The sequence below is a fragment of the Teleopsis dalmanni genome, chromosome 2 (assembly GCF_002237135.1).
Source record: "Teleopsis dalmanni isolate 2A chromosome 2, ASM223713v2, whole genome shotgun sequence".
In the NCBI taxonomy this organism is placed as follows: Eukaryota; Metazoa; Arthropoda; class Insecta; order Diptera; family Diopsidae; genus Teleopsis; species Teleopsis dalmanni.
In genome coordinates this window covers 94,753,612-94,774,057 of record NC_051847.1, presented here as the reverse complement: position 1 = coordinate 94,774,057, position 20,446 = coordinate 94,753,612, and the positions used below count along the sequence as shown (strand labels likewise).

Genomic DNA, 20,446 nt, shown 5'->3' with positions numbered 1-20,446 from the left:
TAATCTATTTTTTTTCTTTACAATTTCAGATTTGTATATACACGTTAAGTATTGAAATAGTTCGCTTAAACTACCCAACACACCATACATACATTATCATTGAAAGTGCGCATGGTACAATGGTTATTCATTACGGTGGAAGGGTGTAGTGTGCAACAGATGAACATTTTCACCTAAACAATCTGTTCACGCAAGACACAATTCATTGCATTCCATTAAAAAAAACAAAAACAAACATTAAACATAAATCTACTGCTGCATTACATCGACATTATGAACATATTAATTTTAAATAAAACGCATTTGAAAACAATTTTTTTTCATTTTATTTTATTTATTTATTAATATATGTAATTTAATATTAATATAATTTATTTTTTTTTTAATTACTTCATATAAATTCTTTAATTTTCAGCTTAATTTTAAAACTTCATAATCATTTAAAAGCAAATAATATATTTTTTTTATTCTAATATTATTATGTTAATTAGCAGTGTTTTTTCAGCACTAACGGTAGTAAACTTGGATAATATCACGTGGAGTATCAAGCCCATTACTCGCTGGAATACTCACATAAACGAACAACTCGCTAGAATACTTATATATTCGATCCCAGTGCTATAACTCATTAAATTGAGTTCTATATTACAACGTTAAAGTGCTTATTTTTTATTAATTTTATATATATTTTTTTTAAATTTTAAGTTACACTTAAAAGTTAATATATTTTCCCACTACCGTATGTGCTTTGAAAAATCATCATAATCATTTGGAAAAAATATATAAATCTCGAAATGAGGTATAGTTTTGTCAATTGATAACGTAACAAAAAAAAATCATAGTTTTTAAAATTTATAATTAAAATATATGTATAGATCAATATTTGTGTTTATGGGTTGTATTTAAGTAACAAGTAATTATTTAGTTAATTTTTTGCTGTGATAATAATCTAATTATTTAAATATTATTTTGTTGTTTGCTACTTTAGTTTTTTTAAATTAAGAAATATTTTTTTTTTATTTTCATTGCATGTTTTTATTTGCTTTTCCTATAAGAATTAAAGTATTCATAATATAATGATCATATATTTGATATATATTTTCATAATATTATATTATTTTTATTATTCTTATTATTATTTCATTATATTTATTTGTTTCGCTTGTTTTTAATAATTCACTTTTATATTTTCTTCATTACCCATATATATACATTATGTATTCTCATATTCATATTCACATTCATTAACTAATCAAACAAAAAAAAAATCTTCAACTTTTTCAGATTTAAGTAAAAATATAGGTCAGACTCATAAAGAGAACCACGCACCGTTAAATGCCATACAGAAGTCAAATCCTCATTCAATTTTGAATTTACGCAAGCCAGGAGGGCTTTCATCAGTTAAATTAGCAATGAATAATGTTTACAAAAAGCAAATTTCTGCCACAGAAATGACAGATGCAATGTTTAGATATTATAAGGCCAAAGCACCAAAGAATGAACAGCAATCACTGAAGCATAGCATGGTGGGACAAACCTCACCTGCTTCTGCTGAAACACATGAACCGTCCACTATAGCTGCAATTGCAACCAATGGAGCTGCAGATGCCATACGCATAAATACGGCTTCAAAAAACTTGCAAGGCGATGAAATGGTGCCTGTTAGAAATACAAAAGACCTAAGTATGTTAAGATTAAAAGAGAATCCAATTTTTAACAATACGACATCATTTCATCCACGCATAAAATTTACAAATAAACTCGCTTCGGTTAATGACTCTGCTGAAGATGCTGGAGAAAATATGCAAAACAATGCTTCGATTGCAGCAATTCCAACATCAGTGGTAGTTACTGCTTCTCCACAAATTGACATCAAACCAATTGTAGACGTTGTTTCGGGATTAACTAAAAATACTTCAACACCCACTACAGTTATAAAGTCTACACCCGATCCTGAAGCTGGGACATCTGATCTTATGCCGGCTAATGCAATTGCAGCAGCTCTTATTAACCGCAACTATCACTCTTTTCAGAAGCAGCTACGTGCACAAGATATACTTCGGCACCAACAATCCAGAAAGCAGTTGAAAACTGCTAATAATGCTGCTCATGACTTTAAAAACGATGATGTTCGTGTCAAAGCTTTGGATACATTTTTGGAACGGCAAAGAAATATCAAATATCTGGATGAAAATGAGGATATGAATGCAATTGAAAATAATGATGGCGACGATGAGGATGATTCACGCTACAATACTTTTGATGATATACATTTACTTGAGACCAGCGCCACTCAAACAAAAAATAATAATTCCGACAGTAACAATAAATCTGGTTATCTTTCGGATGAATCCCAAAAATTATTTATGGCAGCGAATGCTTTTCGTAATCTTGAGTATACACTTAGTGACTATTTGTTGCCCGGCAGCGATAGTAGCAATGCTAATCCTAACGGCACAGCTTCTCTCAGTGAGAATGGCGAATCCATATATGAATGCCGACATTGTGGCAAAAAGTATCGTTGGAAGTCAACATTACGTCGGCATGAAAATGTGGAATGTGGCGGTAAGGAACCGTCACACCAATGCCCTTACTGTCCCTATAAATCGAAGCAGCGTGGTAATTTAGGTGTACACGTACGCAAACATCATTCAGATTTACCACAGTTAGCAAGCAAACGTCGTTCCAAATATTCTATGAAATCGGAAAAAGATAATAGCAGCAACTATAATACAGGGTCGGACGATTCCTCAAGTAAATTAGTAATCGATTACCCCAAGTAAACCGTATAAAAGTTATATGCATATAACAATACACTTAATCATTGATATTATAAGCTTAAAAATTTAAACTGTACACATATTTTGTTCTTGCAAACTTACTGTTATGATAAGAGTTAAAAATGTTAAAAATCAAATTTATATGTATGTATATTTATTTTTAGTACTGACAAAAAATTTCTAGGACAAAATAATAAAATTATTTTTTTTTCCTGTACTTCAAAAATAGGCGAAGTAAAGCCTAAGTAGAGTTAAAAATTTACAAGATGGACACCACAATAACGTGGCGTTTATATAACCAAATTTAAAAATTAAAAATATTTTAATATGTAATGATTTTAAACTGTTAATGATTGTTTCAAATGTGTAGTCTTCGCCTTATCATATCACAATATTATTTTTAAGCTTCGAAATAACGAAACAGGTATTGTATAATTTTTGAATGCAATTTCTATTTATTATTAAAATTAATTATATTTACAAATGTAATAAATATCTAATCAAACGTAAAGAAAATCAAAAATAAAATTGTAAGTTTAGGTGTAATTTGATTTAAAATTAATCACTAAGCAATTTGTATTAATATATTATTAATATCATTTTGTCGTAATATATCATTAAATATAAGTATAACATTTATATTTCATTTATATGATTATATATTTCCTAAAACAACTTACAATAAAAAAAATAAACTTTTTTTCCATTTAATATTTAAAGATAAAAAAAAAGCAAAAATAAATAAATACATAAATGGAACTTTAATTTTTTTTAATACATTATTCCATTTAATATTTAAATCTGCAAAAAATAAATAAATAAATAAATGGAACTTTTATTTTTATTAAATATTAAATTATTGCTAGAAAGAAAGCTATAATGCTAGTTGACTCAAAATATTAAATAGGAATGAAAATAAGTTGTTTTAATATAACTTAATTTTTCACTTTTACTTATATAAATGTAAAAGTAACCATTTTCTAGATATATTAATTTTTTTATAATTAATTTTTAATATTTTTTCATATAGATATTTGTTTAAAAATATATATATATGATGTGTATGATTTACATTAATAACACATATGAATATATTTTATTATTATATACATATTATACAATGTATAACTTCGCACAAACTACTAACATGGATATATATGTATTCTAATCCTTCGATTGTCCTAAAAACTTCTATATTATTTTATGTGTGTTGTTTGCTGGATGTTTTTTTTTTATTTTATTTTGATTTTTGCATTATGAGTAATATCATTAATTAACAATTATCATTAGCAATTTGGATATTGAAATGTTTGTTCAAGTATTCTCGTTAGTTGATAAAATATGCGAGTATATTTTATATTTATTTGCTCTGCAATTTTTTGGTCAGAGACACAATCATAAACTTTTTTAGTTGGAAAACATACCAATAATTAAAAAAAAACTTTATACCAAACAAAAATAAATTTATTATCATATATAAAATACCTGTAGCCATTTTATTAGTTTATATATTTTTTTTAAAGTACTTTTAATATTAATTACTATAACCATATAAGACTTATGACTAAAACGATCTCCTTTGTCTGAAATTTCTTTGACTGACATCTTGGGTGTTCCATAACTAGCCTAACGATGTATTTTTTTTGTCCTAAGACTGAATATTATTTTTTGAAGTCATGCTTTGCGAAATTTTTTATTATAATTTTTTTTTGCAAATTAACCAAAATTTGATTTAAAAATAAAAAATTTGAAACAATTCAGTTTTGCTTAAAGTATTATATTATTTTTTACATAATTCGTATTTAATTTATACAATATGTAATTTCAAATAAATAATTTATATTAGTATTATATTTACAATTAATAAAATTTAAGTTGTAAAACTGACAATATTTAAAATATAATTTAATCGATAAAAAAACATATATTCCCAATGATTTCCATTTATTTTTAATTTTGAGTTTAGTTTTTAAAATTTTTTAAATATACGAAAAAGCAGTTGAGAAACAAATTAAATTACAAATGTAATTACAAATGAATTATTTATAATAATTCAAATTTGTTGGTACACTTTCAGGAATAAATTGGGTTTATTTTATTTTTATAAAATAATTTCAATTATTCTTATATTGTTCTTTTATTTTAAATGTATATATATATTCTTTATGGCAATGTGGCAAAACAAAATTAAATCATTTCGAATGATGACTTGTGCACTCATTACCATAAGTAATAAAAAATCCTTAAATATTATTTAATTTTAGTTGGATATGCAATTATAATAATTTTTTTGAAACTTTTATAATATATTACTATGAAACTTTTTTGTTTTACAAATTTTTGAAACAAAATTATATTCTATATTAAATAGTTCACAATCTTTCATTTTTATAATTAATAAATCAATTAAACTATTTCTTAACATTTTCAATTCTGATGCTTTTATATTCCTAAATGTATTCTGAATTAACTAAAAGAGTTGAAATTAACTCAGTCTATATATATATATGATAAGTATATATATATATATAATATGTATATACAATATAAATACATATATAAGTATATATATATATAAGTATATAAGTATATATACTTATAAATATATATATATAGTATATATACGTACATATTATATGTACGTATACCTACACAAATAATATACACGTATACCTATACATATTATATGTACGTACATGAATATATACCATATATGTACGTATACGTATACATATTATATATACGTATTATATATAAATGTATAATTATTATATATATAAAAGCTTTTCAGAAATGTGTGTTTCTTTGAAGTTAAAATAAGGAAAACACAAAAAAAAATTATTTCCTAATCTATTGCAAAGCCTTAAACATAATATATCATACTTACTAGATTTTAAGAGATAATTTTTTACATATATTTCTAAGGACTATTATTAACGTTTTAAGTATATACTCAAATTAAATATTGAGAATAATATGTTAATCTTAAGCCATACATTTTTTATAGTCATACACACAAGTCAATATTTTGACTATAAATATATAGTTTATATAAAAATCTAAAACCAAATTTTATACATTTGTAGTGCTAGAGACAAATATATAGATAGATATCTTAAAAAAATTATAAAAAAATATATAATATTTTTAAATAATTAATTAAAACGAAAACAATTATTTATAATATAAACACGAATATAAACTCAAAATATTGTTATTAAAAATATTTTTAATTTAATATTTTCATTTAATATATTTATAATATCCTACACATTATTATACGCATTAATATTATAAAATTAAATTATATATCATATTTTTCTACTTTTTTAATAAATACTTTTTTAAACAAATATTAATGTGTTTATTTAATAAATAATCAATATGTCAATATATGTTATTCTCATATTCTTTCAGAGTAATAAATCGAGTTATGAATTCCCTATTTTACAGCTGTATTAACATCAATGACTCACTGAATTACTGACAGTGAAATAATTCTTATGTTGCTCGTTTTTTTAATTATCCTTAATTTTTTCTCTTTCTCTCTATCGTATTTTCTCTTTCTTTTTCTAAGCCTTTCTCATTCTTTTTCTTACTCTTTCTTGTTCTTTTTCTAAGTCTTTTTCGTTCTTTTTCTTTCTTTCCATCTCTCTCCCTCTCTAGCTTTTTTTGACTCTCCTCGTTTTTCTCTCTCTCTCTCTTTGTCTCTTCTTTTTTGTGTGTTTTAAGTTCTATTTTTCTGACATTCTTTCCTTCACTCTTTACATTTATGGTGGGTACGTTGTTACCTTTGATTGGTAACGCATTCCGTGTTGCATTATTGTGGCTGTATGGTAGTGTTGTAATTGTGGTTTTTGTAATTACATCTTTATGTTAATATTAAACAATGAATTAAGTTTCGATGTTTTTACTTCTCAATTACTAACTATACCAAAATTATATATTTTTATTTTAAAATTTGTTTTCTTAGTTTACTAAAAACTTCTGTCAAATTGATTTCTTGAATGTATACTGCGTTATCACCACACAACCCCTTCTAGAATTTGATGCCCAGCTGACGGCAAAATCTACTTTCTGTTGTAGTGGCACTTATGCAGTATACACGTTGGAAACCGTACAACCCTTCCTGCTCGGGTCACCTTCGGTGTATGTTGAACACAGTCACTGCGGTTAGGTTCTTCCATTCGTTCTCTTGTCAAACTTTTCCCGGGTTCATTCGCCATGTATGCCGGTTTCACGCGGTCCATACTAACATTTACTGTCCGTCCTTTTACCCTAATTTTTAAGGTTTTTTCGCTACGACTTATTACTTCATACGGACCCTCGTATGGCTGCTTTAATGGAACACGTACAGCATCGTTACGTAGGAATATGTGTGAACCGCCTTTTAAGTTCTTATGCACATACGGTTTCTCCGCAATATGACGTGAGGTTTGTAACGGTTTCAGCTCCTTCATCGTTGCTTTTATTACCTTTATAAACTCCGTTTGCGGTACTTGTTTGTCTTCGCCATCGAAGAAGGTACGGTGAAAACGTTCCACTAGCCCAAAACGTTCCCAACTAGTAGTTCGGTGCCTTTCGCACCCCAACATTTTTGCTAGGTCCTCAAATAGCTTGGACTCGAACTGCCGTCTTGGTCCGTCGTAATTCTTTTTGGTACGCCATAATGCGCTATCCAATCTTTTATTAATGCTTCAGCAACATATTCCGCTGTTATTTCAGCCTAACGCATGTTAGGCAATACCGCATACCATTGCAGAGAAGTAATGGTCCCACGATATCAATGTTTACGTGCTCATAGCGTTGATTTCATATTTTAAACTCTTGCAGCACGGTCCTATTGTGTTGCTGGATTTTCGACTTTTGGCATGCATACAGGTTTTGACCATTTCGCTTATTTCCGCCTTCATTTTAGGCCAACAAAAACGATCATTGACTAGTCTCTCCGTTGCTTTTCTTCCAGGATGAGCTAATGTATGTAATTTCTCAAAAACTTGCTTGCGGAATGCTTTCGTGATGAATGATTTTGCCCTCTTTTTGGATACGTCACAGTATATGGAAACATTATCTAGAGGCAGATTCACCAATTTAAGCTCCAGAGATGACAATTCATGCAGCTTTAAGCTTTTTCAACAATTCATGCAGCTCTTGATCAGTTTTCTGCGCTTCTGCCAATTTACAATAGTCTAATGGTCGTCTGAATTCAGTCATCACACTTTCAATTCGGGATAAAGCGTCTGCAACAGTATTTTGATCGCCTGCTATGTCTGAATGTCTGTCGTCAGCTGCCCGATGAAATCCAAATGACGTAGTTGGCGTTCGGATGCTTTCTCCGGTTTTTGCAGAAAAGCGTATGTAATTGGTTTGTGGTCCGTTTATATAGTGCAGTTCCTGGTTTCAGTCATGTACCTAAAGTATTTAACCGCCATATATATTGCAAGAAACTCACAATCATACGTACTATATTTCTTTTGTGCCTCAGTTAGCCTTTTAGAATAAAATCCCCACGGTTGCGTTTGTCCGTTCACCAACTGCTGCAGAGCTGCTCCTAGCGCGACGTTACTAGCATCTACATTTAGAACTAGTTTTACGTTTGGAGCCGGGTGGGCTAACATCGCAGCATTTGTTAGGTCGTTTTTACACATTTCAAACGTTTTTTTAGCTTCTGCTGTCCACTCAACTGGAGACTTATCGTTCCTCTTATTAACTTTTATTAACGCGTGCAGGACACCCTGATTCTTTGCAGCATGCGGGAGAAAACGCCTGTAAAAGTTTAATGAAGCGATAAATCTTCTTAATTCACGAGCTTCTGTTGGTTTTTTTAAAATTTTTTATTGCTTCAACCTTCTCGGCTGTAGGACTAATTCTGTCTTTGTTAACTGTGTGCCCTAGGAAGGTAACCTCTTTCTTGAAGAATGCACATTTACCCAAATCGATTTTAAGGTCATGGTCCCGTAATCGCTTGAACACCTCTCTTAAGTGTCTCTCATGCTCTACCTCATCAGCTGATGCCACGCAAATGTCGTCTATGTACGTTACTACGTAATCTAGGTTTTTTAACATTTATTCATTCATAAATCTTTGAAACGTTTGTGCGGCATTGCATAAACCAAAAGTCATTACGTTAAATTCATATAACCGAATGGGATTATTATTGCTGTCTAAGGCTTATCTTCTTCCGCGATTGGAATTTGGTTGTGCGCTTTTTCTAGGTCGATAGTTGAAAACATTTTTTTATTGTGTAATATGCGGGTGAAGTCGTGTAGATGGGGAATTGGGTATCGATCAGGCAGTGTTATGGAATTGAGTTTTCTGTAGTCTCCACACGGTCGCCATTTACCATACTTCTTCGCTGCTAAATGTAATGGGCTTGCCCAGTTACTGTCACTTGGTCTGCAAATTCCGTGTTTTATCATAAATTCGAATTCCTTCTTCGCTATTTCGTATTTCCCCGGATTTAATCGCCGGGGTCTTGCAAATACTGGTTGTCCTCTTGCGACAATTTGATGTTGGACCAATGACACTTTCCGTACTATTTTATTTAACGTAACTGGTTCAGTTATTTCTTTAAAATCCTGTAGTACGTTGTGTACTGGACTAGCTGCGTCAACAGTACTTAGTGTTATGCAGTACGCCTTCTTCTTTGTACCCCCTATCTGGAGGCCTGTGATGCCGTCGCAAATTCTTTTATTTTTAAGGTCTACTATTAGGCTAAAATTGTTAAGGAAATTTGCTCCAATTTGGATGATTCACGTCTGCAATTAGGAACTCCCACTGGAACTTTCTACGCATCCCTAAATTGACGCATTAATTTTGTTCCGTCCGTACGAATTTTCGTTCCGTTCGCCGCATATAGGCAGTACTGCTTGGCGATTGCATTGACGGTTTGCATTTTTTTTTGGTAATATTGAAACTTCAGCTCCGGTGTCTATAAGGTAGCTTAAATTTGCATCTTTATCTTTGAAGAATAGACGGCATGTTTGACCTTTTGCCACTTCATCCGCCGTCGGGGATGAAGTGGAATTTAGTTTTCCTCTAAATTTCGCAGTTTCCTGAACTGATATGGTTGTACACATTTTGTGGACTTTTCCTTAAAACGTCGGTGATAAAAATAGATATCACTTCTTTGTGCACTTGGTGAACTTTCTCTACCGCATTTTTATCACTACTTCTTTCTCTTTTGTTTACTTGAATGACCAGATCTTTTACCATCGTTTTAAGCTCTTTTATTTCATTCTTCATCTCGACTAATTCGTCTGGGCTATGTTGTACTGCATACACCGTTCCTATATCTTGAACCTCGACTATTTTATCCGCGACTTTGGCTCACTGTCACCTTCTACAGTTGCTACTATCGATCTAAATGCCGTTGGCAATCTCTGCAGTCATAACGATTTTATAACGTCATCTCCCATTGAGTTGCCGGCCATTTCTTCCATCTTTTTTAACAGTTGTGTTGGCTTCATATCGCCCAGCTTCAACTCTGTTATTAATTTGCGCAGCCTTTTATGTTAGGATTCAGTGAATTCATTCATTAACCGTTTTTTTATTGTCTCGTACTTTAATGTTGCAGGTGGGTCTCGAATTATATCGGCTATGCACCCCAAGTACTTTGGTTCTACCCCTGCCACCACGTGATCAAATTTTGTTCCGTCCCTTACTATGCCGGCGTTTCTAAATTCCACCTCCATTTGTAAAAAATAAAGATCCGGTTGTTCTTGAGAGAAAGGTAACAGTTTATCGACACTCGGTATACCTCTTTGGGTGACCAACTTTCACCCTCTTCTTGAAAAAATTTCTCAACCTGGTCATTCATACTTAACACTCTTCACTCGCGCTGTTCTCACTGATCTGACAGAGCTGTCAGGTTGGTTCACTTTTGTTTGTATGGGGAAATCTTGCCATTGCTGCGTTGCTCATAGGTTGACAATGTGTGTTAATTAGGAATTTTTTTCGTCTGCATATGAACAACGCAAACACGTGGTATGACAACGGGCCATAAATTAAGCTCAAGTGGGCTCTAAACGCAAAACCGTCACTTCAAGCTTAACCTAACCTAATCTCACTATCAGTTAAGGATAAGGCCAGATTATTTATGATATACGTACCATATCAGTACGTATATCAAAATGCAAATCTACAGAAACCAACTGCCAGGAACTGGACTTAAGCACACATCAGATTAACTACTTCAATATATAAACCAACAAAGTGAAATAGATATAAAGTGATTAATTTAAGTATTAAAGTTGTTTATTCTTCCTATTCACAAAAATCGAACATCTTGTGCTTAATTATTTTAAATAGATTACATGAGTAATAAATTTGTTTATTCTTCCTATTCGCCCAAATCGAACATCTTGTGCTCTATTATTTTTAATAGATTACATGAGTAATAAAAATTTTATTTGATTTCGATTTTTTAACATTTATAATGAATATATTTGCATAAAATTACATACTGAAAATTAAATTTTTTTTGTACTATTGGTGTGAATTCATTAGTAGAATTTAAAAGCAAAAATATAATTTTGAAAATATTTAATAAATATCCAATTGAGATTTTTATTTCGCCAATCATTGAAAAACTTTCTTACAGATATTTTTCATAATACAAATGTGTAATAATACAAATAATAAGAGTGTTTGTCATAAAAAATGCTTTGCAAAATACGGAATTACATTTGACATATAAAAGTGTGAATGTATGTGTAAAAATTTAGTTTATTCTTCAAGAGATTGAAATAGTTTCCGTTATTCGACACGTAGTCTGTCAGTTTTCTTTGCTTAATAGGAGCAACCGATTGCGACTGTAAGAAAATCTTCGAATCCAATAGTAATTGTACCATTTTGTTGAGTATCGCGCTGTCTGAATGCCTCAGTGAAGCGTTGGACTTGTACACAAAGTACTATAAACTGATCGACTGAGACTTCCTTATGGGTTGCTGGATCACACTTCTTAACTAAGAAATCTATAAACTCTTGAGAAAAACGAAAGCCCATTTGTGAAAAAGCTACAAGGGAAGAGAATAATGAATTTTTAAGCAAATATTTTTTATAAAAATGTGTAAAAAATCCAAACCTTGCGTTAGTTCGTTTGAGTCAATATGTCCAGATCCATCTCGATCATAGGTTTTGAATGTTGTTAGCCACTGATTTATATAATTATAGAGTTTCTCGAATTCGAAAATGTCGATTGTGCCGCTAGCATCGGAATCAAACATGCCTATAAAAATTTGTAGTGTTCACATTAAAAGTAAATAACAAAGATAAGTCGTATGCAATAAAACAAAACTTAAGTATAGAAACAATTTCTTTATGCAAACGTAATTAACATAACTTATAAACAGTTAATATAATTAGCATTAACAAATATGAATCACTTTATCATGTGGTAGATAGATTAATTTTTAATCTACCACACCATTTAAGGCATTAAAGCTTAATTAATACTTACTGATCATCAATTTGCATGCATTATCGGAAAAATTTTCTCCACGTCCATTCACTAGAGCGGCTTGAAGTTCAGCTGAATTAATTTTGCCTGAACGATCGCGATCAACCATAGAAAACCACTGTTGCGCCTGTGGCGACACTTGCGCATTTTGTGGTGGATACGCACCAGGAGGTGGGGCGTAGCCTTGTTGTTGATAGGGATTATATCCACCCTAAAATAGAACAATTTTACTTATATCTTTTATTTAGAGTGAAATTAACTTACGCCATATGACATATTAATTTTCTTGGAATTTAATTAGTGCAAACAATTAAAAAATGCCTGGAAACTTCCGCAAACACCAATCACCTTCAGTATTAAAGTCAAACCAGCTGTCAAACGAAGTAAATCGTAGTGTTGGAAGTGCACAGAAATATTTAGTTCTGTTCTCTGCGATATTTGGTTTGTTCGCATAATTCGGAAGTTTACGTGTCGCATGTTTCTATATAAATTAAGGGAGGACATAATTTCATCACATTATGAAATAAGTTTTCTTATATTAGCACGAAATCAAAAATTTTGATAATTAGTTTTTGAAACTTAGATATTATTTACTTTTATATAACGATTACGGCCTTGTGCGAGTTCGAGTAAATTGAGGTAAAGTAAATTGAACTTTCCTAGGGACGTATGTAAATATGTATTTATTGCACTTATTTATTATTTTTGGTTAAAAGTTTTCAAATTTATTTACTAAACATCTTATAAAATTTTCACGCTTAAGTTACCAACCTAATTTACCTAATTTTTATCTAATTTACCCTACTCAAAATTCTGGTAAATACCAACATTTACTATTTCCCTGAAGTAACCATCAATTAGCTCGAACTCGCACACGGCCTATTATTACTAATACGCAACAATACTTGAGTTGTGAAGGCCTATGTACATTTCAGTAATTTTAATGCTGTAGTATATTCGATAATGGCAACACTGCATAAAGAAATAGAGAAAGAAGTAAAAAAGACAAAATGCGTAGTTGTTGTCGGAATCGTGCAAAGCAGAGTAAACGTGCAGTGGTGTAATCATAATATTTATTAAGATTAAATTGTAAATTATTATAATACTTTAAGTAATAAAGTATATGTTGTTATATATAAGAACATAACAAAGTTGGCGACGAGGATAAAAATTAAAGGATGGCGAGGAGTTTTGGGGTATTGGATCAATTTGACGTTGCGTCGGGGAAGTGGAAGACTTACAGGGAGCAAATGGAGTTTTTTTTTATGGCAAATGAAATCACAGACGATAAAAAGAAAAAAGCAATCTTTTTAGCGTCATGTGGGCCGGAAACCTACACAATATTAAAATCGGTTGCCACACCGATTAATATTGTAGAGGAAACATTCACATTTGAGGCGGCAACTAAGTTATTGACCAACTATTTTTGTCCGGCAGCGAATGCAATAATTGAAAGGTTTAAATTTTATCGGAGAAACCAAGTAGAGGACGAATCAATTATTGAATATTTGGCAGCGCTAAGGAAATTGAGCCAAGACTGCAATTTCAAGGATTTGGAAGAAATGTTACGAGACAGACTAGTCTGTGGCATGCGCGATGAAAATTTACAAAAGCGGCTCCTGGCGAATGACCAGTTAACACTAAAAATAGCGCAGGAGGAAGCTATAGCATCAGAAACAGCACAAAAGAATGCGACGGAACTTAAAACGTCAGCCAGCCTACCAGGGTTGAATAAAATTTCAAGCAACAAGGTAAAACCAAATCGTGCTCCAGTGGACCATATTCAGAATTGTTATCGTTGTCGAGGAAATCATCATTCAGATCAGTGCAAATTTAAAGACGCGGAATGTTATTATTGGAAAAAGCGTGGACATATTGAGAGAGCTTGTATAAAAAAAGAAAAAACCAAAAAGCCAGCAACAAATAATGGAAGAAGACCAAACAGAGTAAATCTTTTAGATACAAACCAGGAAACTCAAAAGACAGAGTATTTATGGTCAATGTTCGTTAAAGGTAGTCCATCGGTCAAGAGAGTGATTACGATAAGTAAGTCACCGGTACAAATGGAAATAGATTCGGGGGCAAGTTACTCAATAATAAGTGAAAAGTTATTTAGAGAAAAAATGCCGTATATTCCGCTAAAACCAAGTCAAATACAATTAAGAACTTGGGGAACAGAGAAAAATCTTAAACTGAGTGGAGAAGCAGAAGTACCAGTCTCGGTTGGGAACGTCACAAAGAAACAAAAGTTGTTAGTAGCAGCGGGTGAAGGTCCGGCTCTAATCGGTCGAAATTGGTTTAACGATTTGGGAATTACTATAACCAGCAATTTATGCAATATAGAATCAACTATTCCAGTAGAAGTGATGAACTTCAGTTCAGTTTTTGATGGAAATCTTGGAGATTACAAGGGAAATCCTGTGAAGTTACAAATGTCAGTTTCAAGTAAACCGAAATTTCTTCGATATCGACAAGTGCCGTTTGCACTAAAACTCAAGGTGGAAGCAGCATTAAAGAAGTTGGAAGATGAAGGCGCACTACGTTCAATATCCTTTAGTGAGTGGGCAACACCGGTTGTACCTATAATTAAACCAGATGGTAGCATACGCATTTGTGGAGATTATAAGTGCACAGTGAATCAAATGCTTTGCAAGGAAACGTATCCATTACCTACTAATACAGAAGTGCTAGCAACATTAGCAAATTGTAAGTGGTTTACAAAGCTGGATTTAGATCGAGCGTATACACAGGTGAAGGTTGACCAAGAATCAGCAAGGATACTTACATTAAACACACATCGCGGACTTTTTGAAGTTACAAGATTACCGTTTGGAATTTCAACGGCACCAGGTATATTTCAACGGGTGATGGAAGGAGTTCTTAAGAACATAGATGGTGTGATTATTTATTTAGATGACATTCTAATTGGCGGAACAACTTTGGAAGAGTTGTGGGATAGAACACGAACTGCTCTGAAACGTGTACAGGATGCAGGATTGAAGCTTAAAAAATCAAAATGTGTTTTCGCAGTACAAGAGATAACATTTTTGGGGTTTAAGATAAGCCGAGAAGGAGTGCGTCCAACTGACGAAAAGGTGAAGGCAATAGCTCAAGCACCAGAACCAATAAATAAACAGCAGCTACAAGCTTTTCTTGGGTTAATTACATTTTATGATAGATTTTTACAAAATAAGGGCGATCTATTGGAACCGCTGTATCGACTATTAAGAAAAGAGATACCTTTTAAATGGGGTAAAGAACAGAAATTAAGTTTTGAACGAGCAAAGAAACTATTACAATCAAAAAATCTTTTGGTGCATTATTCGGCTGACTTACCACTGATATTATGCGGAGACGCATCACCGTATGGAGTTGGAGTTGTTTTGGCACACAAGATGCCGGATGATAGAGAAGCACCGATTGCTTTTGGCTCCAGAACATTACAGGGCGCGGAACGAAATTATTCACAGTTGGATAAAGAAGCGCTAGCGATTATGTTTGGTGTGCAAAAGTTTCATCAATTTTTAAGTGGTAGACAATTTACAATAATGACTGATCATACATAAACCACTAGTGGGATTATTTAATCCAGAAAAACCAATATCACAGCATATATCACCCAGAATGTTAAGGTGGTCGTTAAAGTTAGGCGCTTACCAGTACGAGATTAAATTCCGAGAAGGGAAACATCACCAGAATGCAGATGCATTGAGCCGGTTACCTTTAAATGATGTAAAGCTACAAATACCGGAAATACCTGAAATATTATACTGCAATGAGGCTGAGGAACAGTTTTTAATCACTGCGAAAGAAATTGCACAAGCAACCAGAAGAGATCCAATACTATCAAAAGTAATGTGGCATATCCAAAGGAAAGATACAGTTTTGCCATATAAATCAATCCAGTTTAAACCGTTTGTGAATAAAATCCAGGAACTATCAGTGAATGCACAATGTTTGTTATGGGGAGCCAGGGTAATAATACCAGCAACACTACGTCCCAGAATACTTGAGATGTTGCACGAAGTTCATCAAGGCATGTCGGCAATGAAAGCAGTTGCGCGAAGCTATTTTTGGTGGCCTGGTTTAGATGAAGATATAGAAATGTTAGCCAGACGTTGTGAAAAGTGTGCATGTAACAAAAAGAATCCTCCAGTAGCAGCAGGTAAACCATGGCCAGCAACGCTAAGGCCATGGTCACGGTTACATATTGATTATGCGGGACCCTTTATGGGTACAAATTTTTTTATCGTCGTAGATGCTCATAGCAAGTGGGTAGAGGTAAAAATAACCAGTAAAATAAATGCGATTAGAACAATCGAGTTAATGAGAGAAATATTTGCAACACATGGTATACCAGATACCATTGTGTCCGATAATGGGCGAACGTTTGTGTCAGAAGAATTTGAGAAATATTTAAAACTTAGCGGTATAAAGCACATACGTACGGCACCGTATCATCCATCGTCAAACGGGCAAGCAGAAAGGTTTGTACAAACCATTAAGAATCACCTTAAGAAAATGCAGTCTTCAGACATCAGTAAGAATTTGGCAAATATACTTTTGCATCTGCGTACAACTCCTAATGCAAATTCAAATTTGAGTCCAGCAGAAATCTTGATGGGAAGGAAGTTGAAAACATTGTTAGATCATTTGCACCCCAGTGATCACAACACTCAGAAGCAGCTAAATTCTGATGAGTATTCCAAACAAATAAAACCAGTTCGCAGTTTCCAGTGTGGTGAAAGTGTTTGGTACCGAAATTTTGGAAGAGGTGAAAAGTGGATGCCAGGGATTATACAATCAACAGGAGATCGCAACTACAAAATTCAATCAAATAGTGACATATTGTCGAGACATATTGACCAGTTGCATAAGCGAGTTTCGGAGACACCGACAAGGTTAGAATCCAATATAACTCCAGTAGCAGTAACTTCAGTGGCACAACCGGAAGAGCAAGACGACCAAGTAAGTGCAGGTCAGTCATCAAATGAATATATCCTGCCAGATAGTCAAGTAGAGGGGTCATTAGAAGAAAAAGATAAAAGAGATGAAACATTAAAATCGCGACCGTACCGGCAGAGGCAACCGCCAAAAAGGTTACGGGACTATTTGATGGGGGAGGAACTGTAGTATATTCGATAATGGCAACACTGCATAAAGAAATAGAGAAAGAAGTAAAAAAGACAAAATGCGTAGTTGTTGTCGGAATCGTGCAAAGCAGAGTAAACGTGCTGTGGTGTAATCATAATATTTATTAAGATTAAATTGTAAATTATTATAATACTTTAAGTAATAAAGTATATGTTGTTATATATAAGAACATAACAAATGCATTAATTTTTATGCTTGCAAAACTTAATGAATTCTGTAGAATATAAAATTCGTATACATAAACTCTATATGGTTAAATGTGTGTGTGTAAAAAAGCAATATCCAAACAGCCCTTAGTAGAAGAGAGTCGACTGAAATTATCACTTTTGATATTTCTAAAGCTTTTGACAAGGTCTGGTAGGCTAACTAAGATCATCATCGGCAGCTTCCTACGTGGGAGTTCCTTTCGCACGAAAATCAAATATTTTTAGAAGTAATTTAACATTTATTTTGATATATAGAATATACTATCTCTATCTCGATTCTTGATTATTGCATTATAATAAAATCCCCGTGTAAATGTGAAAAAGAATATATCAAAAAATGACAGAACAAAAATGATGCGCATGTATGGATATCATTACCCTTTCAATAGCATCAAAGTATGGGTACAATTTCAATAAATTAAATGAAGTTACAAAAACTGATTTTAACGCCAGTGTGGCATGAGCCAAAAGCGATATAATTAGCTATTCTTTTGCTAATTCAAAAAGACTTTTAAGAATAAATAGAATTATACCCCATATAAAGATAATCGCATTACTATGTGTAATATAACACATCAATTTTAAATTTCATAATGGATAATATTGAGTTGAAGTTTGAAGCTGACTTCTAATACCTTAGAATTTTAATTTAATTGTTTATTAATTTTTATAAACAATTATTTTTATTACAGATATTTCGGACTACGGTCTACATCTTTAGTGTACAATGTTTTAGTATCTGTCTTTTGTATTTTTGGAACAATTACAAGATTTGTAATATATATAGTTATATATGGCACATTATAGAATATATATGGAATTATAGAATATAAGTGGAATTATAAATTATGTATGATGTATATATATTGAACATTTTATATTCTGCCCAATATTTTAATAAAATAATTATTAAAATATTGGTGTAATTACTAAAATAAGATGTAATAATGTAATAATACTTAAAATCAAAAGAAGGATTATATACTTATATAACACGTATAGATTTTAATAGTCATGGTGAGTCATATTTTGTTGTATGAAATTAACTCAAATTGATTAATAACGATAAACTGAATTTATGATTTCGTTTTTTACAATTGTATATTTTATAGATAAAAATATCTCTTATTTATATATGTGATAGCAACTAATTAGTAGTAGTATGGCAAATTTTAATATAATTAAAGCTTTCTAATTGTTTCATAGTATACTTTTAGCTTGGAAAATATACAACCATATATTCTAATGACAATAATTATTGTAATAAATCAGCAATAATCAAGGTAATTGGTATTCCAATGAATCGCATTTATTGGGGTATATGACATTAATTGTAATTAATGGTTCTCGTTGAACAAGTTGTAACTTCTATTTGAATTGTATTCGATGATTTTTGTGTATAAGCAATAAAATATTGCACTAAATGAATGTTTAAGCTAAAAACTTTACTTACTGGCATCACTACTCTGAACAGCTGACACTGTTTGAATAGCACTGTAAACGCGGCAATTACTTTTAATATTAAATAAATACGGAAGACGCCGCATTAGTTTCAATCAAAATGTCGAATTTCGTAAATATGGATGTTTTTGCTAATTATCAAAAGTATATTGATAATGAGCAAGAGATTCGAGAAGTATGTGAAATATATATTATAATTAATCAAAAGTAGCATAAATCTTTTAGAACATTCGTACCGTAGTCCGTGAAATTGAACAGTTGGCTAAAGAATCAACAATTCAGCTACAAATCATCCACTGTGATTTGAAGAAAAGTATGTTTCTAATATTTATTTTCTGAAATTGAATATTCTTCATTTATATATATTTTATAAAGTTGATTACGCTTGCGCAGAGGCACGTAAGCAAATTTTGGCGTGTGCAGAAAGCTACCAAAAACTTGCTGCCTTGATACCAAATGGTCAATATTACCGGTGAGTCACTGACGCCTTCTACTAAGTTTTTGTTTTGCAACTATCGCGCTTTATTTTTAAGGTATTCTGATCATTGGACTTATATTACTCAGAAATGTGTATTTCTGATTGCCTTAGTGGTGTATTTGGAAGCTGGATTTTTGGTGACACGTGAGACTGTTGCTGAAATGCTATCATGTAGGTCTTAACAAGTATAGATGTATTACTGAACATAAATTTTTATCATTTTTATTTAACAGTAAAAACTAATCATGCTGAAGGGTTTCATTTGGATATAGAGGATTACCTGCATGGTATTTTGCAACTAGCTTCTGAGCTGTCACGTTTCGCTACTAATTCAGTGACCATGGGTGACTATGATCGTCCACTTAATATTTCGCATTTCTTGGCAGATGTTAATTCTGGTTTCCGACTTCTGAATCTTAAAAATGATGGCTTACGCAAACGTTTTGATGCTTTGAAGTATGATGTTAAGAAAATTGAAGAAGTTGTTTATGATATCAGCATACGCGGCTTACGAAGCACAGCTGAAGGTGATGGCACAGAAAAGGATAAAAACGACTAGTGGCTTTTTTCGTCAAAAAGTATTAACATTGTTATAAGTTTTATACAATTTTTCATCAAATATATTTAATATTAACTTTTGAAGTGCTTTGAAATTAAAAACAAGTACATTTTAATTACAAAGAAGATTGTAGTAGTTTGACAATAATTACTGAAGCTAACATAACTTAGTATAAGGTCGGCTTATTTAAAAAAAAATTTAAGTAGAGCTGAAGGTTTGTATTATTTCAGAAATAATCGCTAAAAGTGGCGAAATGGGATTGAGAGTTCCATATTAAATGGTTTTAGTGTTACAAAATATATCACTGTACCGTTTTTAGTATTACTTATTAAATATCCAAATTGTAGC

The 20,446-nt window shown here is 31.7% G+C and overlaps 4 protein-coding genes across 4 annotated transcripts; 3 read left to right on the top strand and 1 right to left on the bottom strand.

Moving 5' to 3' along the window:
- Nucleotides 1-1,258: 1,258 nt before the first annotated feature.
- Nucleotides 1,259-3,201, top strand: LOC119683285 (longitudinals lacking protein). The gene has a single exon (XM_038096928.1). The coding sequence runs from the start codon at nt 1,413-1,415 to the stop codon at nt 2,781-2,783; it is 1,371 nt and encodes a 456-aa protein (XP_037952856.1). The 5' UTR covers nt 1,259-1,412; the 3' UTR covers nt 2,784-3,201.
- An 8,364-nt stretch (nt 3,202-11,565) lies between these two features.
- LOC119684752 (peflin) lies at nt 11,566-12,664 on the bottom strand. The gene is made up of 4 exons (XM_038098864.1): nt 12,505-12,664; nt 12,241-12,451; nt 11,866-12,009; nt 11,566-11,797 (listed from the first exon to the last, which is right to left on the bottom strand). Exons 1-4 carry the CDS (start codon nt 12,514-12,516, stop codon nt 11,571-11,573), a joined length of 594 nt encoding a protein of 197 aa, XP_037954792.1. The 5' UTR covers nt 12,517-12,664; the 3' UTR covers nt 11,566-11,570.
- A 3,200-nt stretch (nt 12,665-15,864) lies between these two features.
- Nucleotides 15,865-17,373, top strand: LOC119675098 (uncharacterized protein K02A2.6-like). Its single transcript, XM_038086286.1, has one exon. It carries the CDS (start codon nt 15,865-15,867, stop codon nt 17,371-17,373), a length of 1,509 nt encoding a protein of 502 aa, XP_037942214.1.
- Nucleotides 17,374-19,060: 1,687 nt separating this feature from the next.
- Nucleotides 19,061-20,193, top strand: LOC119680988 (translin). Its single transcript, XM_038094041.1, has 5 exons — nt 19,061-19,236; nt 19,287-19,374; nt 19,437-19,533; nt 19,595-19,710; nt 19,773-20,193. Exons 1-5 carry the CDS (start codon nt 19,162-19,164, stop codon nt 20,096-20,098), a joined length of 702 nt encoding a protein of 233 aa, XP_037949969.1. The 5' UTR covers nt 19,061-19,161; the 3' UTR covers nt 20,099-20,193.
- Nucleotides 20,194-20,446: the final 253 nt, after the last annotated feature.